This window comes from Heloderma suspectum, chromosome 3 (genome assembly GCF_057233095.1).
Source record: "Heloderma suspectum isolate Gila_16-S chromosome 3, 16-S_ref, whole genome shotgun sequence".
Taxonomy (NCBI): Eukaryota; Metazoa; Chordata; class Lepidosauria; order Squamata; family Helodermatidae; genus Heloderma; species Heloderma suspectum.
This window is the reverse complement of record NC_139460.1, coordinates 139,553,627-139,574,126: the sequence shown is the minus strand read 5'-3', so window position 1 is coordinate 139,574,126 and position 20,500 is coordinate 139,553,627. Positions and strand designations below refer to the sequence as shown.

Below are 20,500 nucleotides of genomic sequence, written 5' to 3'. Positions count from 1 at the left end.
AACCAGATGCCCTCCAGATGTTTAGGGCTACGTCTCCCAGAATTCCTGACCACTGGCCATGGGAGATGGGGCTGATGGGAGTTGAAGTCTAAAACATCTGGAGGGTACCAGGTTGGGGAATGCTATCTTATAGCATGAGTCTTTACCAACTGCAGATGGCTGATGCAGATCATCCTTTGTTGTCCAATATTCCCAAATACCCCTTTACTTCTAGGTCCTTTCAAAGAAAGCTAATACCTTATTAGAGCAGGATCAATATTCCCATGATACCCCTTGCAATGTCTGAACAAATGTTGTGAAATATCTCTCTCTCCTGATCATAGCTTTTCCTCCATTGGAACTAGAGATGTGAAGGCCCGAGGAAAAAAATGGATTTTTTTTTTTAATGGTCCTTTTTTCCAAGGACCATTTTTGTTTTTTCCCAAAAAATTGGAAAATCGAACAGCTTTAGATTATGAAATATTTCCTTTTAGAATTTAAGACAATGTGCTTATATATTGTTACCCAGCCTTTACTCCCCCCCCCCTCAATGATTTCTTTTTTTTAGGCTTTTATAGAAAAACTAGAATGTAAAATGTCTGGAAATAATGAACCAGAGGGGAAAATATTTTTTAGTCCTCTCTGTAAGATGCCTAGCATAGTTGTTTCATCCATTCCTTATTAAAATTATTGATCTAATGTATCTTTTACTGATATACATTCAGGGATGCTCCAAGTCATGCTCAGTTTCCCAACATGTGAGTCACTATATCATAATATGGAAGAAAGTATGCATTCTTGAAGGTCTTGTTTTTTTTTCTACAGAGTCTTGTGTTTCTGGGCTTGTTCTGGTTAGATGCTGTAGCAGTCACAATTAATGTAGTTCTAATCTAAAACCCAGATGTGAAAAAACTGTAGGTTATACCATCACTGTCACCAGATGTGTCGGAACAGCATGTGGGTTATCCCACCTATGTTTCTTTTTTTTAAGGGCACAATCCTATTGGGTTAGGCATCCAACTCCAAACTCAGAGGCCACCATCTATCCAATGTAGAGTGGGTGGAGCACAGAGGGGATCTTCTCCGCGCTCCAGCTGCCCTACATTCATGGGTAGACAGCCGATTTAGGCTGTCTAGCTGCGGGACTTCAGAGCGGGCGCTGGGAGAAGCTGGACGACACATAGGAAGCGTCATACTGGCACTTCCATGCCCCCCACCTCTCCCCGTCCCCAGGAACACCCCCTTTTGCCCTGCTCTGCGCTGCCCTTCCATGTGCAGAGCCCAGGGACAATCTGCACTGCCTACAAGGCAGCGGGGGAGGGAGGCAGTTTTCCAGGAACCAACCTTGAAGCGTGGGCTCTAAGTTCGGTTCCTGAAAACCAAGCAATCCTATGGCCATCTAGCTGCTATCTAGTGGCCATAGGATTGCGCTTTAAGTTAACTTTGAGGCTTGGGTCTCTAGGACTCACTGCCACAACTTTTAATAAAGTTCTCATAGACCTCACCACTAGGAAATCTGCCTTTAAACTGATGATAGTAGAATTAACCCTCTCTGTCTAAAAGAAACTCAGTAGCTGCTTCCTATGGCATAGGAATGGAATTGAAACCATCACTAGAGACAACCTTTCAAAATGAGTTTTTAAAAAAAGATGTTCATTAATGAAAATTATTTACAAAAGTGAATAAAATGTCATTCCTCAAATAATAGGTTGAGACTGCTTATTCAAACAATAATTACACATTTACTAACTGAATTTAATTTTAAAATGTTTTAAATATGATAATTTTATGAGCAAACCAAATTATATGTAATATAACTTCATGAAAATAAAGGCTGTTTTATGTTCCTAAAGCAGCCTTCCCCAGCCTGGTGCCCTTCTACAATGGACTACACTGTAGAAGGACTACATCGTATTTTTAGACTACAACGGCCAGCTTTCCTAACCGTTAGCCATGTTGCCTCTGGCTGACAGGAGCTGAAGTCCAAAACATCTGGAGGACACCACGTTGGGAACGGTATCCTAAAGCAACAAAGTGACTTTAGACCTGTAAAGGGTACTAGAAATTGCTTATTTTTCATTTCCCCCCCAAAATTTCCATTCCTCCCCCCCCGCCCAAAACGGGGGGAAACCCAATTTTTTTTCATGGCTTCAGAATTTCCAGAAATTTTACATCTAATTGGAACCAATTAAAAGTTCTCCCATCAGCCCTAAACCTGCCCTTTAAAGGATGGGGCAGCCTTCACTTGGGTGGGACTGAAACTCCCAGGTGCCAATGGGCTCTATGACTGTTGCCTCAGCTACACAGAGTTTCATGGAAACAGAGGAAGGAAAGGGATGCATGAAAATCAACAGAAGCAATCAAGAAGTCCTAGATGGAGGAGGAGAGTAGCAATGGCAGAGAATAAGGCTTATAACCCTTTTTCAACCTAATACTGGCATATGCAAACGTGCCTATTCCTCACTAACACAAAGCACGTACAGTCAAGAAGAATGTTAAGAGTTAGAGGGGCAACCAACAACAAAATAAAATATGAATTACAACGTGAAGATTTACCCAAAGAAAGCTATTACACACATGCAGTTCCTACCCATACTTGGTTTTGCTGAGCTTGTGTGGAATATAATACTAGGAAGGATGCTTCAAGCTTCGAAGGCAGGTGTGGGCAACTGCTGGCCCTCCAGATGTTGTTGGACAGCAACTCTCATCAGGTCTAGCCAGAATAGCCAATGGTAAGCAATGATGGGAGTTGCAGTCCAACAACATCTGGAGAGCAATGAGTTGCACAGTTCCGTTCAAAGGGTAGACCACTTGGAATTGAAGTTGGCATGCCCTATTGGCCGGGGGAGTGGGAGACAAGCTACTTTGTTTTTATAAGAAAAGAAAAAGAAAAAAGGAAAGACAGACTCTCTATATTTATTTATTATTAAATTTCTTAATTGCCCATCTGGCCGGTCACCCGGCCACTATAGAAAGACAAAGAAGTGGTTTTATTTACATTAAAAAATTAGAAGCTACTTTTCCATGCAACTGAGCAATGCACAACAAAACAGTCAATGTACAATAAGAGAATCAACAAAATAAGAAAAAATAAAACATAACTATGAAGAATCAGAACAGCACAACATGCAAAAGCAAATCAGCGGCCTCAACAAAACCATATCAAGGGGGGGAGAGGGGAGACAGTTAACCAGTACAGATGTAGGAAGGACTTAAAACTGTGTCCCCTCCCCGCCCTCGCCACCCTAAATCCAGAAACTCAGAAATATACTCACAGCAAAACTACCACATCTTTCTTTTATTTCCTGTATTCACATATGTCATTAATGTGCTTATTTTCTAAAAAGTATCACATTCAAGGTCACTCTTTATAGCATGCCTCCCATCCCTATTTTTCTTTGTTTTGCCTTTGGTGGAGATCTGGGGGATGCCTTTTAAAACTTGTTAGTACACATACTCATGCATTGCAACTGTTCAGTTATTAGCCCCTCTGCTGGACTTAAACTATCTGAGCAGGGGGCTGCTGCACCTTGATGTGGGGCAAATGCACTAATGCACATATATAAATGCAGTCAGATTCAAAACTCCAGCACACTACCTCCCTCCACCCCACAAACCACCCATCCATCCAGATAATGGACATTGCTGAATGTGTTCGAGTTGAAGTATCATGGAGTCCTTTCAGTGCGCACTAACCCTGTGAAGTGGACGATGTACTTACATAGTCTCCATTCTTTAACTTTTGCTACCACTCTGTTTATTCCCCAGCCAGTGAAGGGCAGGGAAATATCACCTAGGACTTTAAGGGAGCAATCTTATGGCCACTAGTCAGCAGCCAAACAGCCATAGGATAGGTTGATTCCCTGAGAACCGACCTCTATACCCTCCCATGCTGCCTCGGAGGCAGTGCAGAATAGACCCCTGCTCTGCACTCGGAAAAGGAGCACAAAGCAGCAAAAATGGGGCATTCCAGGGGGCGTATTGGGGCAGGGAAGTCAGAAATGCCAGTACAACACATCCTACGTGTTGACCGGCTGCCGCTTCCCATACTCCAAGGTCCCACAGCTAGACAGCCAAAATCAGCTGTCTAGCCGTAAATGCAGGGTGGCTGAAGCGCAGAGGGGACGATCCCCTCCACGCTTCTCCTGCTCTGCATTGGATAGGCAGTCGCCTCCAAGTTCGGAGCTTCCAGTCACCTTGGGAATGGCAGCCCATTTCCCTCTATTCTTCTAAAAGTAATACACATAGTTTAAAGCCTGTCACATACAAACTTAGGAACAGTTATGGTCAGTGCAGGGCAGGCTATTGCAAAATAAATTAATACAATGTACAGCATGCAGAAAAGCTGAGGAAGAGGGACTCAAGTGTGCCTGGTGTGGGAACAGGAGCTACAAATAAATTAGTGCCTCTGTTTTTGTATATAAAGTGTTGGAATGCTTATATTCATGTCCTAACACCCTTAAATCATCCCCTTTTCTGCCTATTACACCCACTTTATGTAGCCTCTTGTTTAGCTCCTCAAAATTCTTGCCAGAGCATAGGAATTTGAAATATTTTCCCATTCATTAAAGTACTACCAAAACTGCACATACCTAGCTCATCTTAATTTGTTTGTACACAAGAGCAAATAGCACTGCACTCACATAGGTACAAATACGATTCTGATAGAAAGTTTATTTTAAATCAGAGTTATAAGGAGCTTCTTGATCTGAGTACTATCTGCTACTAGTAACAATTTGGTGTATGATGTACAGGCGTAAAAAAAGATTACAGATGTCATGTTAAAAAATGTATATCACTGAGGATAAACAAATCTTCCACATTAAACCCAAAGAGTACAAAGCTTAAGTCTTCAGACTGCTTTTAAAATATTTAGAGTACAATCTTTTTAGAACATAAAGTGTTTGCTTAAAATGCTTTCATATTACTCCATCTAGTGGTTGGAGTATATCCATCTTCAGTCAGGTACAATCATGTGCATATCTACATGGAAGTGTCACACTGTATTCAATGGGGCTTACTCCCAGGTAATGAAATGAAAGCAAGTGTGCACAGTGCAGCTAAAGAAAAGCTGTGTTTAAAAAAATATATGGATACAACACAATAATTCAGACAGGCTCTTCTAATAAGAGACAAAACTAACCTTCAGTGACCTTATGTTGCCATTAAAATGTCCAAGGGCAAATTACTCTTAATTCTTTCAATTTAAGTTTTGGTGGCTGGTTACAACATATCCTACAGGCCAAAAATAAAGGGACAAGAAATATTATTTTTCAAATTATATCCACCCATCCCAGCTCATTATTTCAATGATGCATGAGAAGCATGCCTAGTGATGGTGAGGTTCAACTTTCATCTTTTTCTTTAGATTCTAAACACATTCTTGAGATGTTAGTTTTAAAAGAACAGCTCTCCTGCCTGTCCCTCTGTACTTTCAGTCTTTAATGAGTCTTGTATGCCTTCAAAATTTGTTAGGGACACAGGTAGGGCAGGAGCTTCCAAGGATTGCACAAGCAAGATTTTGCACTGTTTAGCTTCTCAATTTCCCTCTTATTACAGGGTTTCTGTGTCTTAAAACCTGTTTCAATATTTCCAATTTAAATACTAGGACAGTTCAAATACAGTGGGAACCCAATTGGTAGAGAGCCACAACTGCACACACTCTACCCTTCCCTTCTTCTATATGCCAGATGACAACATTGGAAGCATCTGCTTCTGGCTTTAAACACCACGACGTCCACCCAAATCTGGAAAATTGTGGCTTATTTAAACTATGGTTTTAAAACAAGCCAGCATCTAAAAACTTGGTTTAATCCTGACTTGTTCTCACTAACTACAATTAAACAATATACAGTTTGAGTATGCATCCAAGGCCCACTAAGCTTGTTCACATAGCAGGAAACCATGGTTTCTCATTGTTTGAACTGGAACACTACGTTGCTTGAGGAATAACAATTCAGAGCTAGAACTGAATTAAAGGAACTGGGGAGTGTTTGGTGTTTGGGGGGGTGTAAAAAAGGTCACAGGTTATCAAAACAATTTTTTTTTTTAGTTTATAGCGCAGGGGTGGGGAAGCATATTTGATCCAGGGGCCGGATTGCTCCCCAGCCCCGCCTCCTCAGGCCAGAGGACGTCAGGTTCCCCAGCCGAACTGCCAGCTGGAGGTCTTCCATTCAGCACTTCAGTTGAGGAGCTGGCTTCGCTTGTCCTTCACTTCCCATAAGTGTGCTGCTCCCCCTGCAAGCACCAGTTGAGTTCACACCCGGATTTGCTTCTACTTCTCATTCCACATGCGGGCTGCACACTTAGCCTGCACTTGCAAAACCTCCTGCAAGCACCAGCTAAGCATGCTTTGTTCCTGCTTCTCATTCCCTGCATGGGGAATGAGAAGTAGGAGTGAAGTAGGCTGTGAACTCAGGTAGTGCTTGTAGGGGGAGTGGGAGCAGTGCACAAAGTAAGAGGAATCTCGTTGTTCTCTCCAATCTGTGACCAGAGATAAGAGGACTCATCTTTTTACCTCCTTTCCAAGTCCCTTGTAGCCACCAGGGCAGGGGTAGATGAAGCCCAAGTCTCTGCAGACTGGATGGGGAATCTCAGCCAGCCAAAGGGTCCCCATCCCTGCTATAGTGTGAATGACTACAGGTTAAATAGAGGTAGTTGTGCATTATTACAGCCCTAATTAAATGGGCACAAGACTTAAATTCTGTCATGCCTTTTGATATCTTTAGAAAGAGTCATCTTTATGTACTTCTGAGAAAAAGAATATTTGAAGCTGATGATGGAATGGTATTACGTCTACCCAGTAAATACATTTAAAAAGAAATTATAAAATTAAAAGGTGGTTATAGCCTATCGTGTTTAAAGCACGGTCAGGTACTTCTATTTAGCTATGATGGACGTGCCCGAAAGCAATCAAGTACTGAGAAAAAAGCTGTCCCCAAATGAGTACAATAGGATATGAAATGATAAAGCATGTAAGAGTGCAATGTAATTGCATACACAATTGTGGCAATGAGGATCTTATATATTCAACATTAAATTAGATAAATTACATTTTGATTGATGTCAAAGCCAACTAATTGTGTTTTCTCAAAATCAGTATAGCTTTATTTTTTGTAATATCACTTGCATTTGGGTATCACAAGAAGGAATTTTTAATATGTTCCTTTCATATTACATTGCCATTCACTTGATGAGAATTGTAACATCCTTTAAGATCAGCTGGTGCAGCCCTCTTGCACATGCCATTGCCTTCTGAGGTAGTTAATGGCAGCACGCGGGAGGGCTTTCTCGGTGGCAGCACCCCATATGTGGAAGTCACCATTCCAACAGGGTATATCATCTTTGTCATGGCCATGGGTAGGGGCACAAGTCTAGTGCCAACTCTGTAGGATAGCCCACTGGCAATATGCCCTCTGCCTCTTTACTCTCTTGCCACCACCCATTTCTTTGTCAAACTTAGACTGGGGCCAATGAGACTCTCAGCAATGTACAGTTTATTTAATGGGGAATAGGGGAACTGACAGCAAAGCTTCCAGTCTCCAGTAAGATTCAGCCCTGTCTTCATCTCACATTAACTTAGAGTTAGGACTGAAACCCAAACAGTCTAGGCCAGCCTTCCCCAACCTGGCACCCTCCAGTTGTGTGGGAATGCAACTCCCATAATTATAACTTTCCAGGTTGGGGAAGACTGACCTTGTCAGCACAGAAGGAAATCCAACCTTTGAGCAGTTTAAGAAACCAGTCCAGGAATCCAATTAAGTTTGTGTTTTTTTAAGGCAAAAAATGGGAATGTAGCAGAAAGGTTCTTTGCATAGCAGCTACAAGGGGACAGGGGAGGGGTGCTGGAACTCAAGAGTCCCCCTCCTGAGGTTGACCAGTGTCTACGGTCTCAGCAGGGGGACTCCGAACAGTCCTATGTACCCCAGGACACTCTCCTGGGGACCATAGGATTGGTCTCTACGTTTCTCTTAAATAACTAAGTTAACATTAAACATTCTGTATGTAAGCATGTTAGCCCTAGAGTTAGTATCTAAACTGAATCAACGCCTCTACCAGATATACTGAGTTAAAGGAGGCTTTTCTATGGAAATGAAGATGGAAATGATCTGATAATTTCTCAGATATGAATATTTACACTCTACTACCAAACATAGGCATTTCATTTTCACCTGATGAAAATAAACTGTTCTAATCTGCCCAGTAACTATCAAACCTTGCTTTGACCTGTCAGTCATGGCTATTTCATTTTTGTTTGCTACCTTGTTTTTGTGGCTGGACCAAAGGAGAATGAAGCAGAAAGGAGTGAAGCAGAAAACACGGGAAAGAAAAAGAGAAGACAATTGTCCAGTGTGCATCTTTCTGTATTCCCATATTTAGCCTACAATATGACATGTATGTTTTCACAGCTTAATTGTTGCTGACCTGCTACCTCTTCAAACTGGCAATAGTAGTTGTATAGTAAACTCAATTGAAGGTTTGCTAAAAAAATTGATAGAATTTATTTCTAGCAAAACACTTCTCACAAAACATGGGGCGAGGATGAAAACGGGGCAGTCCCAGGGGCGGGGGGGGGAGGAGACCACAGAAGCCTCTTTACGAGACTTTATGTGTGCCACACAGCCTCCCCACCACCACACTGTGATGTCCCCAGGTCGAAACATGGAATCACAGATCTAGCCAGAAATGCAGAGTGGCTGGAGCATGGAGGAGAATCCCCTCTGTGCTCCAGCCACCCTGAGAAGTTGTCAGCCTCCGAGTTCGGAGGCTGGTGACTATCTTCATACGATTGCACCCTAAGTTGTTGAGTAGCACCTCCATTGGATCTCATTTCTCTAGGTAGTGAGTAAGAGATTTAGGGTGCAATCCTATGGATGTTTAGACAGAAAAAAGTACTACTACTCCCAGCATTCCCCATGAAGCGTGACTGGCTGGGGAATGCTGGGAACTGTATGATTTTTTTTCTGTCTAAACATGCATAGGATTGTACCCTTAATAAACAGAAGAACTTATGCCCTAAAATCTGATATTTTGGGCCCATCTACCATATAGTAATACCTGTGAATACAGTGTCTTCAATACATTAAACAATGTTAACTCTAAGAAAGAGACCTAGCAGTGAATAGGAGGAAGTTTGCCTGAAATAGTGAAGAAAATAAATGAGTAGTAGTTTTAAACTACACAAGTTAATATACAATGAAACCGCATAGAGAAGAGTAGGTAGCAGAGAGATTTTGTGAAGCAGTGGACTCTGTGTTATCTTCCAACAAATACTGAAGTACTTCCTTTGAAATCTGGACACTCTGATTTCATGATTGTTCAGACTTTAACAGCTGAGAGCTATCTCGCAATGGACACTTTGTTACCCCATGGAATCTAGCTTCAGCACTGTCTGAAGACTGTACATTTTTGAATTTCCAATTTTCTTTTCTGTTTAAGCACCTAGGCAGCAAGTTAGTGTGTCAGAAGAACAATCAAGCCACTGAGAATGTCATAGCCAACAATGCCAAGAGCAAGAACTGAAAAACAGTCCTCAGCCCAGGACATGGTGGCCATGCTTCCTTTCAGCCATTGCAAATGTATACTGATGGTGAACAGGTCATCATTCTGAAGCTTAAGTTTTGCTGCTAACATCAATTTCCTTATTATGGTTCATGCATTGGCATATGACATTTTGTTTTCTGCTTGTGACGGACAAGGTAACATGGTTACCATAAGCAACAGTTAAACAATGCACAGAAATAGTGGCCTCCATCAGCAGGACAGTTATGCAATACATACTTGCCCTTAGACACAAGTTCAATTGCCTTGTGTGCATTAAAAGAAACTGGAATAGAAAATTATTATGCTATTAAAGCTCCCTTCCCTTTGGGGTCCCTTTCCTTTCTTTTTGCCTATTTGCAGACAATGTTTATCTAATATTATTGTACAGCACTTTGTTTTTAGAAATTATGAGACACCAAGGGAGAAATCCTATGGCCGCTAGGCAGTGGCTAGATGGCTGTAGGATATGTTGTTTTCCGATAACCAACCTTGGAGCCCGGGCTCCGAGGTCGGTTCCCGGAGAACCAACCTCCCCCCAGAGGCAGTGTGGAACAGCCCTGTCCTCCGTGCTCGCAACAGGTGCGCAGAGCAGCCGGAAAGGGGCATGGTTGGGGGTGTTCCAGGGAGGGCATAACTGCCTGTATGACACATCCCATGTGTTGTACAGCAGCCTCCTTCCCCGCTCCGTCCTCCCAGAGCTAGACAGCCACAATCAGCTGTCTAGCTGAAAAAGCAGGGCAGGAGAAGCGCAGAGGGAACCATCCCCTCCATGCTTCGCTTGCCCTGCTTTGGATAGGCAGTCGCCTCTGAGTTCAAAGGTGGCTGCCTATCTAGATAGAATTGCTCCCTAACAAAGCTAAAAAGTATTTGAACAATTGTAAGATACCAAAATATGTTTTTAATAGCCAGGTCTATATAAATGCTTGAAAAAGATTTAAGATTCTGGAGACACCAGCAACTCTAGACAATATCACACTAAAAGCCTGGCAACAGATTCAAGGTGGATATTAATGCAGAGGTAGAAAAGAGCTGGGGGAGAATGAATGCCAAAGCAGTATAAATAAGTAATCTAGTCCATTTAGATGATATAAGGTTTTGTGAGAAATGTTTTGCTAGAAATAAATTCTAACCATTTTTTAGCGAACCTTCAACTGAGATTATTATACAACTACTACCCAGATGTGATGACGCAGCTAGCTCAAAGCCAAACAAACGGCTAGTGGCTGACGGTGCTGGTGGTGAACAACGAATCTGATGCTCTAAAGATCAACACACCATAGGAACCTGGAATGCAAGATCTATGAGCCAGGGCAAATTGGATGTGGTTATTGGGGAGATGTCAAGATTAAATATAGACATTTTGGGTGTCAGTGAACTGAAATGGACTGGAATGGGCCACTTCACATCAGATGACCACCACATCTACTACTGTGGACAAGAGGACCACAGAAGAAATGGAGTAGCCTTCATAAGTGGCCAAAGCAGTGCTTGGATACAATCCAAAAAACGATAGAATGATCTCAATCGAATTCAGGGTAAGCCATTTAACATCACAGTGATCCAAATATACACCCCAACCACAGATGCTGAAGAAGCAGAAGTAGATCAGTTCTATGAGGATCTGCAGCACCTAATGGATAATACACCAAAAAGAGATGTTATTTTCATTACAGGAGACTGGAATGCTAAGGTGGGTAGTCAAATGATACCTGGAATTACGGGCAAGCATGGTCTGGGAGAACAAAATGAAGCGGGACATAGGCTGATAGAATTTTGCCAAGACAACTCACTGTGAATAACAAACACTCTCTTCCAACAACCTGAGAGATGACTTTATACATGGATTTCACCAGATGGTCAACACTGAAATCAGACTGACTACATCCTTTGTAGCCAAAGGTGGCGGACATCTATACAGTTGGCAAAAACAAGACCTGGAGCTGATTGTAGTTCACATCATGAACTTCTTATTGCACAATTTAGAATCAGACTAAAGGGAATAGGGAAGACCCACAGATCAGTTAGACATGAGCTCACTAATATTCCTCATGAATATGCAGTGGAGGTGAAGAATAGATTTAAGGGACTAGATTTAGTAGATACGGTCCCAGAAGAACTATGGAAAGAAGTTCGCAACATTGTTCAGGAGGCGGCAACAAAAACCGTCCCAAAGAAAAAGAAAACCAAGAAGGCAAGATGGCTGTCTGCTGAGACACTAGAAGCAGCCCAAGAAAGAAGGAAAGCAAAAGGCAACAGTGAAAGGAGGAGATATGCCCAATTAAATGAAAAATTCCGGAGGTTAGCCAGAAGAGATAAGGAATTATTTTTAAACAAGCAATGCGTGGAAGCGGAAGAAGATAATAGAATAGGAAGGACAAGAGACCTCTTCCAGAAAATTAGAAACATCGGAGGTAAATTCCAGGCAAAAATGGGTATGATCAAAAACAAAGATGGCAAGGACCTAACAGAAGCAGAAGAGAGCAAGAAAAGGTGGCAAGAATATATGGAAGGTCTGTATAGGAAGGATAATAATATCGGGGATAGATTTAATGGTGTGGTCAGTGAGCTAGAGCCAGACATCCTGAAGAGTGAGGTTGAATGGGCCTTAAGAAGCATTGCTAATAACAAGGCAGCAGGAGATGACGGTATCCCAACTGAATTGTTTAAAATCTTGCAAGATGATGCTGTCAAGGTGATGCATACCATATGCCAGCAAATTTGGAAAACACAAGAATGGCCATCAGATTGGAAAAAATCAACTTATATCCCCATACCAAAAAAGGGAAACACTAAAGAATGTTCAAACTATCGAACAGTGGCACTTATTTCACATGCCAGTAAGGTAATGCACAAGATCTTGCAAGGTAGACTCCAGCAATTCATGGAACGAGAATTGCCAGATGTACAAGCTGGGTTTAGAAAAGGCAAAGGAACTCGAGACCAAATTGCCAATATCCGCTGGATAATGGAAAAAGCCAGGGAGTTTCAGAAAAACATCTCTTTCTGTTTTATTGACTATTCTAAAGCCTTTGACTGTGTGGATCATAACAAATTGTGGCAAGTCCTTGGTGGTATGGGGATACTAAGTCATCTTGTCTGCCTCCTGAGGAAGCTGTATAACGACCAAGTAGCAACGGTAAGAACAGACCACGGAACAACGGATTGCTTTAAGATTGGGGAAGGAGTACGGCAGGGTTGTATACACTCATCCTCCCTATTCAACCTGTTCGCAGAACACATCATGTGACGTGTTGGCTTGATGAAGCCAAGGCTGGAGTTAAAATCGCTGGAAGAAACATTAACAATCTCCGATATGCAGATGATACCACTTTGATGGCTGAAAGCGAGGAGGAGCTGAAGAACCTTATGACGAAGGTGAAAGAAGAAAGTGCAAAAGCTGGGCTGCAGTTAAACCTCAAAAAAACCAAGATTATGGCAACCAGCTGGATTGATAACTGGCAAACAGAGGGAGAAAAAGTGGAGGCAGTGACAGACTTTGTCTTTCTAGGTGCAAAGATTACTGCAGACGCTGACTGCAGCCAGGAAATCAGAAGACGTTTACTTCTTGGGAGGAGAGCAATGACAAATCTTGATAAAATAGTGAAGAGCAGAGACATCACACTGACAACAAAGGTCCGCATAGTTCAAGCAACGGTATTCCCAGTAGTAACCTATGGCTGCGAGAGCTGGACCATAAGGAAGGCTGAGCGAAGGAAGATAGATGCTTTTGAACTGTGGTGCTGGAGGAAAATTCTGAGAGTGCCTTGGACTGCAAGAAGATCAGGAAATAAAGCCAGACTGCTCACTTGAGGGGAGGATATTAAAGGCAAAACTGAAGTACTTTGGCCACATAATGAGAAGACAGGATACCCTGAAGAAGATGCTGATGCTAGGGAAAGTGGAAGGCAAAAGGAAGAGGGGCCGCCCAAGGACAAGATGGATGGATGATATTCTGGAGGTGACGGACTCAACCTTGGGGGAGCTGGGGGTGGCTACAGCTGACAGGAAGCTCTGGCGTGGGCTGGTCCATGGAGTCATGAAGAGTCGGAAGCGACTGACCGAATAAAGAACAACTACTGACAGTTTGAAGAGGTAACAGGTCAGCAACAATTAAGCTGTCAAAACATACATATGTTTTGACAGCTTTCCAGTATTCTCTAGGCAGCATGGCTGGTTAGGGAATGCTGGGAGTTGTAGGGCTTTTTTCTGTCTAAACGTGCATAGGATTGCACCTTAAATTGTTCCATTTCTTATTCTACCTAAGTTACACCACACAGAAATTCATAGAACAGACTGCTGTCACAGGGACAAGCCTGCAGTCCAAGGTTCTAAACAGAACATAAAAACTGGGGGTGGGGTAAAAATATTTAGATAAAAAGTATCAAAGCATTTGCCCCCAGTACCAAAGTGTGCAGGCACAGGCAGAACTGTGAATCAATATAGTGTTGACTTTTACAATGTATTGTGTGCTCTTAGAAACACGTCTGAAGTTCATAGTGGGATTTTTCCTGAAATGCCGTTACCTTTAACCACACAGCCAACCTGACATCCCCTCCAAAGCTTTCCAGCCACTCATTCATTCATAGCGATCGCGGGGAAGGAAGCGAAGGCGGGACTCGTTGTGAATGGACGGAAGTTTTTGCAGAGAAGGAAAAAGCGCAGGTCTGGAGCCAGCCGCTCCAGATGGCAAGAGACCACCGCCTCCTTCCCGTTTCTGTGCACTCAATATCCCGATGCAGGGAACGGGAAACAGAAGGATGCGGGCAACGGGAAATAGGTCTCTACACAGACAACTTGGGAGGGCGACGAAAGGATGGGGAAAGCCCAGCCGGAAGCAGGCGTCCCCTTCTCTCCACCCTCCCAGGCGCTCCTTTCCCCCGCCGATCAGGGTGAGCTCTGCAAATTCCCACTGCGATTAGAAAAAAGAAGAGACGCCTATCCCGGGGGACGAGAGGAGGGGTCGCCGCACGACGTGCTCTGCCAGCCCTCGGGTTATCTTTCGCTTCCGCCTCTGAGGCAGCTATCCTTCGCCCGCTCACCTGGGAGGGCGCCTCACAGAACACAGCAAGACCTTCCCGGGAAGTAAATTCCGCGGCAATCCGTGCGCGTTTCTTCCGAGTAGGCATGCCCAGGGTCGGGCCGCACGTCTTCAAGTGGGGTGGCCACACGGGGGTGGAGGAGGAGATGTCCCAGGTGTGCCCGCTGCCCCCATCCCCGCCGTCCCAAGGCGAGGGGGCGGCGGGCGCTGAGCACCACTCTCGCCACCAGGGTCTCCTCCTGCCTCCCACCCGGGAAGCGATGGCGAGCCTGGGCGAGGCACGGCGGGGGGAGAAAGAGAAGCCACCCCGGCCAGGCGAGCGCCCTCCTCCACCCAGCCTCCGCGCCAGCCGGTGCGTCGCCTTCCCCCTTCCCGCCACTCACCACAAGAACGGAGCCCCGCACCACTTCGGAGACGCTTTGCCGTAACTCGGCGGCCGTGCCCGGCTTGCTCAGCGCCCGCGTGAACTTCCGAGTCTCCGAGGGGGCCAGAGCCGACTGAGCGGGCATCGCCATCGTCGCCGCTCCGGTCCTCCTCGCCAAACCTTCCTGGCGGCCCTCTCGACAGACCAGACGGGGCCCGGCCGCCTCTCAGGGCAGCGCCTGGCGGCCCCTCCCCCTCCCCACCGCCCCTCACGCGCAGCGCGGCCGGCCGGCCAGTCGCTCCCGTGTCGCAGTTGGCCTCGGCGCCGGCTGGCCTCGCGCGGCCGCTCCTGCCAGGTGGCCCCTCCCTTCAGCAACACTCTCCCCCGCGCGCGCGCGCGTCCCCGCTCCTGCCCCCCAAACACTGGCACGCGGGGGGGGGGATGGAGAGAAGTCTCTCTCTCGTGAGCCGATTGGTGACAGCGCGGTGGGAGGGGCGGGGCTCCGCTGTTGTTTTTTTTGCGGTACGTGGTACAGAGCTATAAGTGAAGTGCGCCGCCGCCGCCGCCCAGTTTGTCTTACGCTACACCCGATTGGGCCTTGCGTTACCTGTGCAGCTGCCCTCCTCCCACCACCCTGGTCCCACCCCGTTATTGGTTCTGCCTAGAGCTACGTAAGGGCGTGGCTAGCCAAGAGCGGAAATTCCATACCAGCGGTCTGTCTCGAACGATCAGGTCATCCCGCGGATGATGGCAGCGGCGCATGGATGTCCTTGGGAGCAAGTACTGCCTCCCCTCGCCAAGTAACGCGGGGAGGTATCATGTATATAACTCCCAACTACGATGTGCACGTTATATAGATGAGGTTTAATATCTTTTAAAAATTACTACTGGCATCACTTAAGACAAGTTTTTTCAATCTAGCGCGCGTGGGCACCATATTCATAGGATCATAGAATAGTGGAGTTGGAAGGGGCCTATAAGACCATCGAGTCCAACCCCCTGCTCACTGTAGGAATCCAAGTCAGAGCATCCCTGACAGATGGCTGTCCAGCCTCTTCTTGAATGCCTCCAGCATGGGAGAGCCCACCAGCTCCCTAGGTAATTGGTTCTACTGTCGTATTGCTCTAACAGTCAGGAAGTTTTTCCTGATGTTCAGTCGGAATGTGCCTTCCTGTAACTTGAGCCCATTATTCCGTGTCCTGCATTCTGGGATGATCAAGAAGAGATCCTGGCTTTCCTCTCTCTTCTTTCAAGGGTTTTGTATTAGATTAGCATGTGTTTGATTAGCATGTGTAATGGTTGCTTAAAACACATGAGGGTCAAAGCCAGGTGCTAATTTTAATCAATAATGGCTTAGGCCCTATGTATTTTAAAAACTGTCTCCACGTTAAAAAGAAAGAAGAGTCATTCTGATCCATGAAAAAAGAAAATCCCAAATTCAGTTAGGCAATATCTTTATTTAGACCACCCAAATGGCCACAAAAGAGTGTGCATGTTTTCAAGGGATTGTCTAAATAGGCTAATTGCTGGTGGTGCAATGCACCTAATGCTTCTTTTAAACATATGTTTTGGCAGTGTCCAGTAGTTGCTACTTTGGGGGAGGAGGTTATTATATGGATACATTTTGTACTGGAATAGTCTTTAATATTCACTGATGTATATGCTTTTTACAATTACTTGGTTTGTGGAAATTAACAAATCTTCAGCATAAATGGATTATCTGCACCATTTTGACAGCTCAAAGACTGATATTACAAAATTAGAAGGATATTTTGCACTTGACTCGGTGAACCTTGAGATTCTAGTATAAAACACAGTAGACACCAGAAGTCTTCCCACCTGTGATGTGAGGTACATTGCAGGAAATGATGATTGCACAGCCTTCAAAGGTAGGGGAAGGGGCAACCCTTTTAGTGTTTTTCATCTTTTGCTCCTGCACTTGAGTGGACTCGATGGCCTTGTAGGCCCCTTCTAACCCTACTATTCTATGACTATTCTATGAGTGTTGCAGTGGGATGGGGCTGCTCTGATCTTTAAGAAGAAGCATCTGGCTATCTGCCAGTTCCTGATAAACTGCCCCATTCTGGCAACATTATATCAAACTCTAGTCCAGCATGACAAGGCAGAGCTATGCATTCACCACCTGGGACAAGTGTTGTCTCAGAGCATCTCTACACCAGCCTAAAATACTGCATTTAAAATGGGGTTTTCTGCCTCCTTTTAAATGCAGGATCACGACAGACTCCGTTTACATGCGCTTCCCCCCCACACTTTCCCCCCTCCTTTCCCCCCTTATCTGAGTCTTCCAAGTGTTTCATTATACAGCTGCTAGATGGCGCTGTGGTCTAGCTCCTCTTATTGCAGGATTTCCTCTTTTCACTGAGAGAACTCAAGCAGAACTCAAACACTGTAATTTGATAGTTCATTATCTCCAATCTTTTTACAAATTGAATAAAGGTCATTTAGTGCGAGGAACACCATGGAGGTTGACGACATCATCTAAAGGACCTGCAAACTTCCCTGAGTAACCAATCTCAATAGCTGGATAAAAGCTCCATGTGAAGAAGCCCTCAGTGAGGCCACATCCCCTCCACTGGAATCTCCTGTGATGTTTAATGGAAGACGGGCAAAGGTGGATAATCCCACTGAGAGAACAGGAGCTGAGCTGGGTACTTCCCTCCTTCTCAGATGGCAGGAGCACTAAAATGGGGCTCAAATTCTTCCACAACTTTCTGCCTGTCCACACAACTCCCACAAAGGAAGGAAATGGCATAGCCTCCTGCCTTGTCAGGGACCTTGTGTGTGATGTGCATCACTTTTACACAGGGTACATTTTTCACTCCACCAATAGCCAGAAGAAAAGGGGGCAGTGGAGGAACAGTTGCTAGCCTTTTACCTCAGCCAGTGAAGAAGCTTGGGCCAACCCTGCCTGTCATTCATTCCTATGGGAGAAAGGTAAAGTGTCATACATGAATGCAACTTTGCATGGAGACAAATCCTGCCTGCTACATTGGCACATTTGAGCCAATGGAATGTGTTGCACTACAGAATCAAACAATTATATAATGTGTTTTGTTACAAATTCAAATAATTATTTTAGATTCTGAAACATCAGAAACAATTATAGGCACTTTAACAAGAAAACTTCAAAAATAAAATACATTACATAATATGCAATAACAATCCTAGACACCTCTTTACACCTCAAACCTGATTTCAGATGAGTAACGGAATCCTTTGTCAATCCTCTCAGAATGTTTTATGAGTAATTTTGCAGAAATAAGTAAATTAGGAGGCATTTTTAATATTAAGAAGGGTGTGCAGGATGAACTCAATTACCTCATAAACTCTAGTAAGAGAAACAGAATGAAATTCAATAGCACAGACTGTAAAGTCGTGTATTGAAGAAGATTTTTTTTTCCTTACCATCTTGGGATTCATCAGCTGGAAATAATAAAAAAGATGGAAAGGGTTCCCCAAAATACATTTCATACACTGAGAGGCGGAGGGGTATTGCATCCAACAGCCATCTTTCTCTCTTCTAACTAAGGTGGCCACATGTCCAGCTTTACGGAAGACAGTCATGTATTTGAAAAGCTGTCCAGTCCAAGTCTGGTTTAAAGATGAAGAACCATCAGAAAGGAAAACAGAGAGAGGCCTTGAAGTTCCCCATCAACCATGAGCACCTGGACATCAGACTGAGCAGGCGCACAAGTAACCAGGTCACAGTCTTCACTATTGAGATGTATTGTATTTCTGCTTAAATTCTAGTAATTATTTCTTTGCACCTATACATACCAGTTAGCATATACACGTTTTATGCAAATCTTATCTTTTGCTCTTTTGGTGATACATAAGTGGCCATCCTTCTGCTAACGCCACTTTGTTGTTCAGTCGTTCAGTCGTGTCTGACTCTTCGTGACCCCACGGACCATAGCACGCCAGGCCTTCCTGTCCTGCACTCTCTCCCGGAGCGTGCTCAAGTCCATATTCATTGCATCAGTGATGCTATCTAGCCATCTCATCCTCTGCCGTCCCCTTCTCCTTTGGCCTTCAGTCTTTCCCAGCATCAGGGTCTTTTCCAGAGAGTTTTCTCTTCGCAGCTAATGCCACTACCTAGGATGTTTTCTGCAACTTTCTTCCACAGAGAGTGGATCATTTGAGCTTAGAGAAGGGAAGTAACTGTTGCCCTAGACCAGAGTCAGGGTAGAAGGGGGTTCCATGCAGAAAGGAAGTACAAGAACATGTAATCAATGGTGCTTCCTTTGGACCACCTCACACCAGAAGAAAGATTGTGTACAGCAATATTTAATTTAACAAGGTCAGAATTAATATTACATCTTAGTGTACACCCAGCTTTACATTATTCAGTGTATAATGATTATGTTTCAAAAGATATCTCTCACAGCAGAAGTGCTACTAATGAATCAAAGAGCAAAAAAACCTTCTTGCCTGTTAGGTGAAGCACTATTGCAGTCCTTGAAAATTACTTTTCCCTTTCTATTTTCAATATTTCTAATCTGTGTATTGGAAAGATAACTGTAACTATCTATTTGAGACTAATGGCTGCAGTCCTGTTTAGAATTAATTTCTATGGGCTTAGATAGGAACCTAACACTGCATAGGATCAGGCAGCTACTTGTCATCTCCAAATGGAAAAAAGTAAAAGAAGATCAGAATAAATAATTTATTTTTATTTTCCTGGGATTTCTAACATTTGACATTTCAGCTGTAACAGTTATTATTTAGTTAGTTAGTTATTAGTTCATTTTATAGCATCTTCTTTTAAGCAGAGCTCCACAAACACAGTAACTGTTCTTCACGCTCCCAGCACAAAAATCTCCTTCCATAAGTTCTCAGCAAATTGAGAAGGATTCAAGGGAGGCAAGGTCATCTTACCTCATTTACACTGAGATTTGCAGAAGGTAAGGAAACACAGGAGTTTCCCCTGATATTTCTTTCACCATAACCGAACACAAATGTATTTTTTAATTTAGAAAATGTGTCATTTTTTTAATCAAGGTTCTCAAAGTGAGTAAAGGGAACATTGTTTGGCCCACGTGGAAATGCAATAAATTTGCCAAAATTAGAACACACATTCCTGTATTTTCTCTTAGGATTTCAACCAAAGAGGTTTTTAAAACCATGTACTATCCAGGTCTGCTATCTAATTATGAAGCAGTTTTTATAAATATAATCTCAGTATTGTCATACACATTATTATATTTCTTTATTACCCTTTCAGCATCATTGTTCTGCTATGTTTGGTGTTCATATCCTTTATGCACAATACTATGAATATAATTTGTGTAGTCCATAGGAGCAAGTATGCCTCTAGAAGATTTTCTATAACATATGTTCATCTGCAAGCACAACTGAATTTAAAACTGCACCCATTAGCTTTAAGAGTTAAACTCATTTTAAAGTTGAATTATTATATTTTTTAATTTATAAGATTCATATTCCACCTTTCAACTGAATGACCCTCAAGGTGGCTTACAATATACACAACCCACAAAATCCAGCAGCCCTTAGTCATCTGGCCAATGGATGGGGCCAGAGTGTCCCAGGACAAC

At 43.7% G+C, this 20,500-nt stretch overlaps 1 protein-coding gene across 1 annotated transcript in view; it reads right to left on the bottom strand.

Moving 5' to 3' along the window:
* DOCK9 (dedicator of cytokinesis 9) overlaps window positions 1–15,403 on the bottom strand; it is a 177,674-nt gene extending 162,271 nt beyond the window's left edge. The window contains exon 1 of the mRNA XM_084844704.1: window positions 14,944–15,403. Within this exon, the coding sequence (XP_084700830.1) occupies window positions 14,944–15,075 (132 nt within the window). The 5' untranslated portion in view covers window positions 15,076–15,403. The remainder of the gene's footprint in view (window positions 1–14,943) is intronic.
* Between the last annotated feature and the right edge of the window lie 5,097 nt (window positions 15,404–20,500).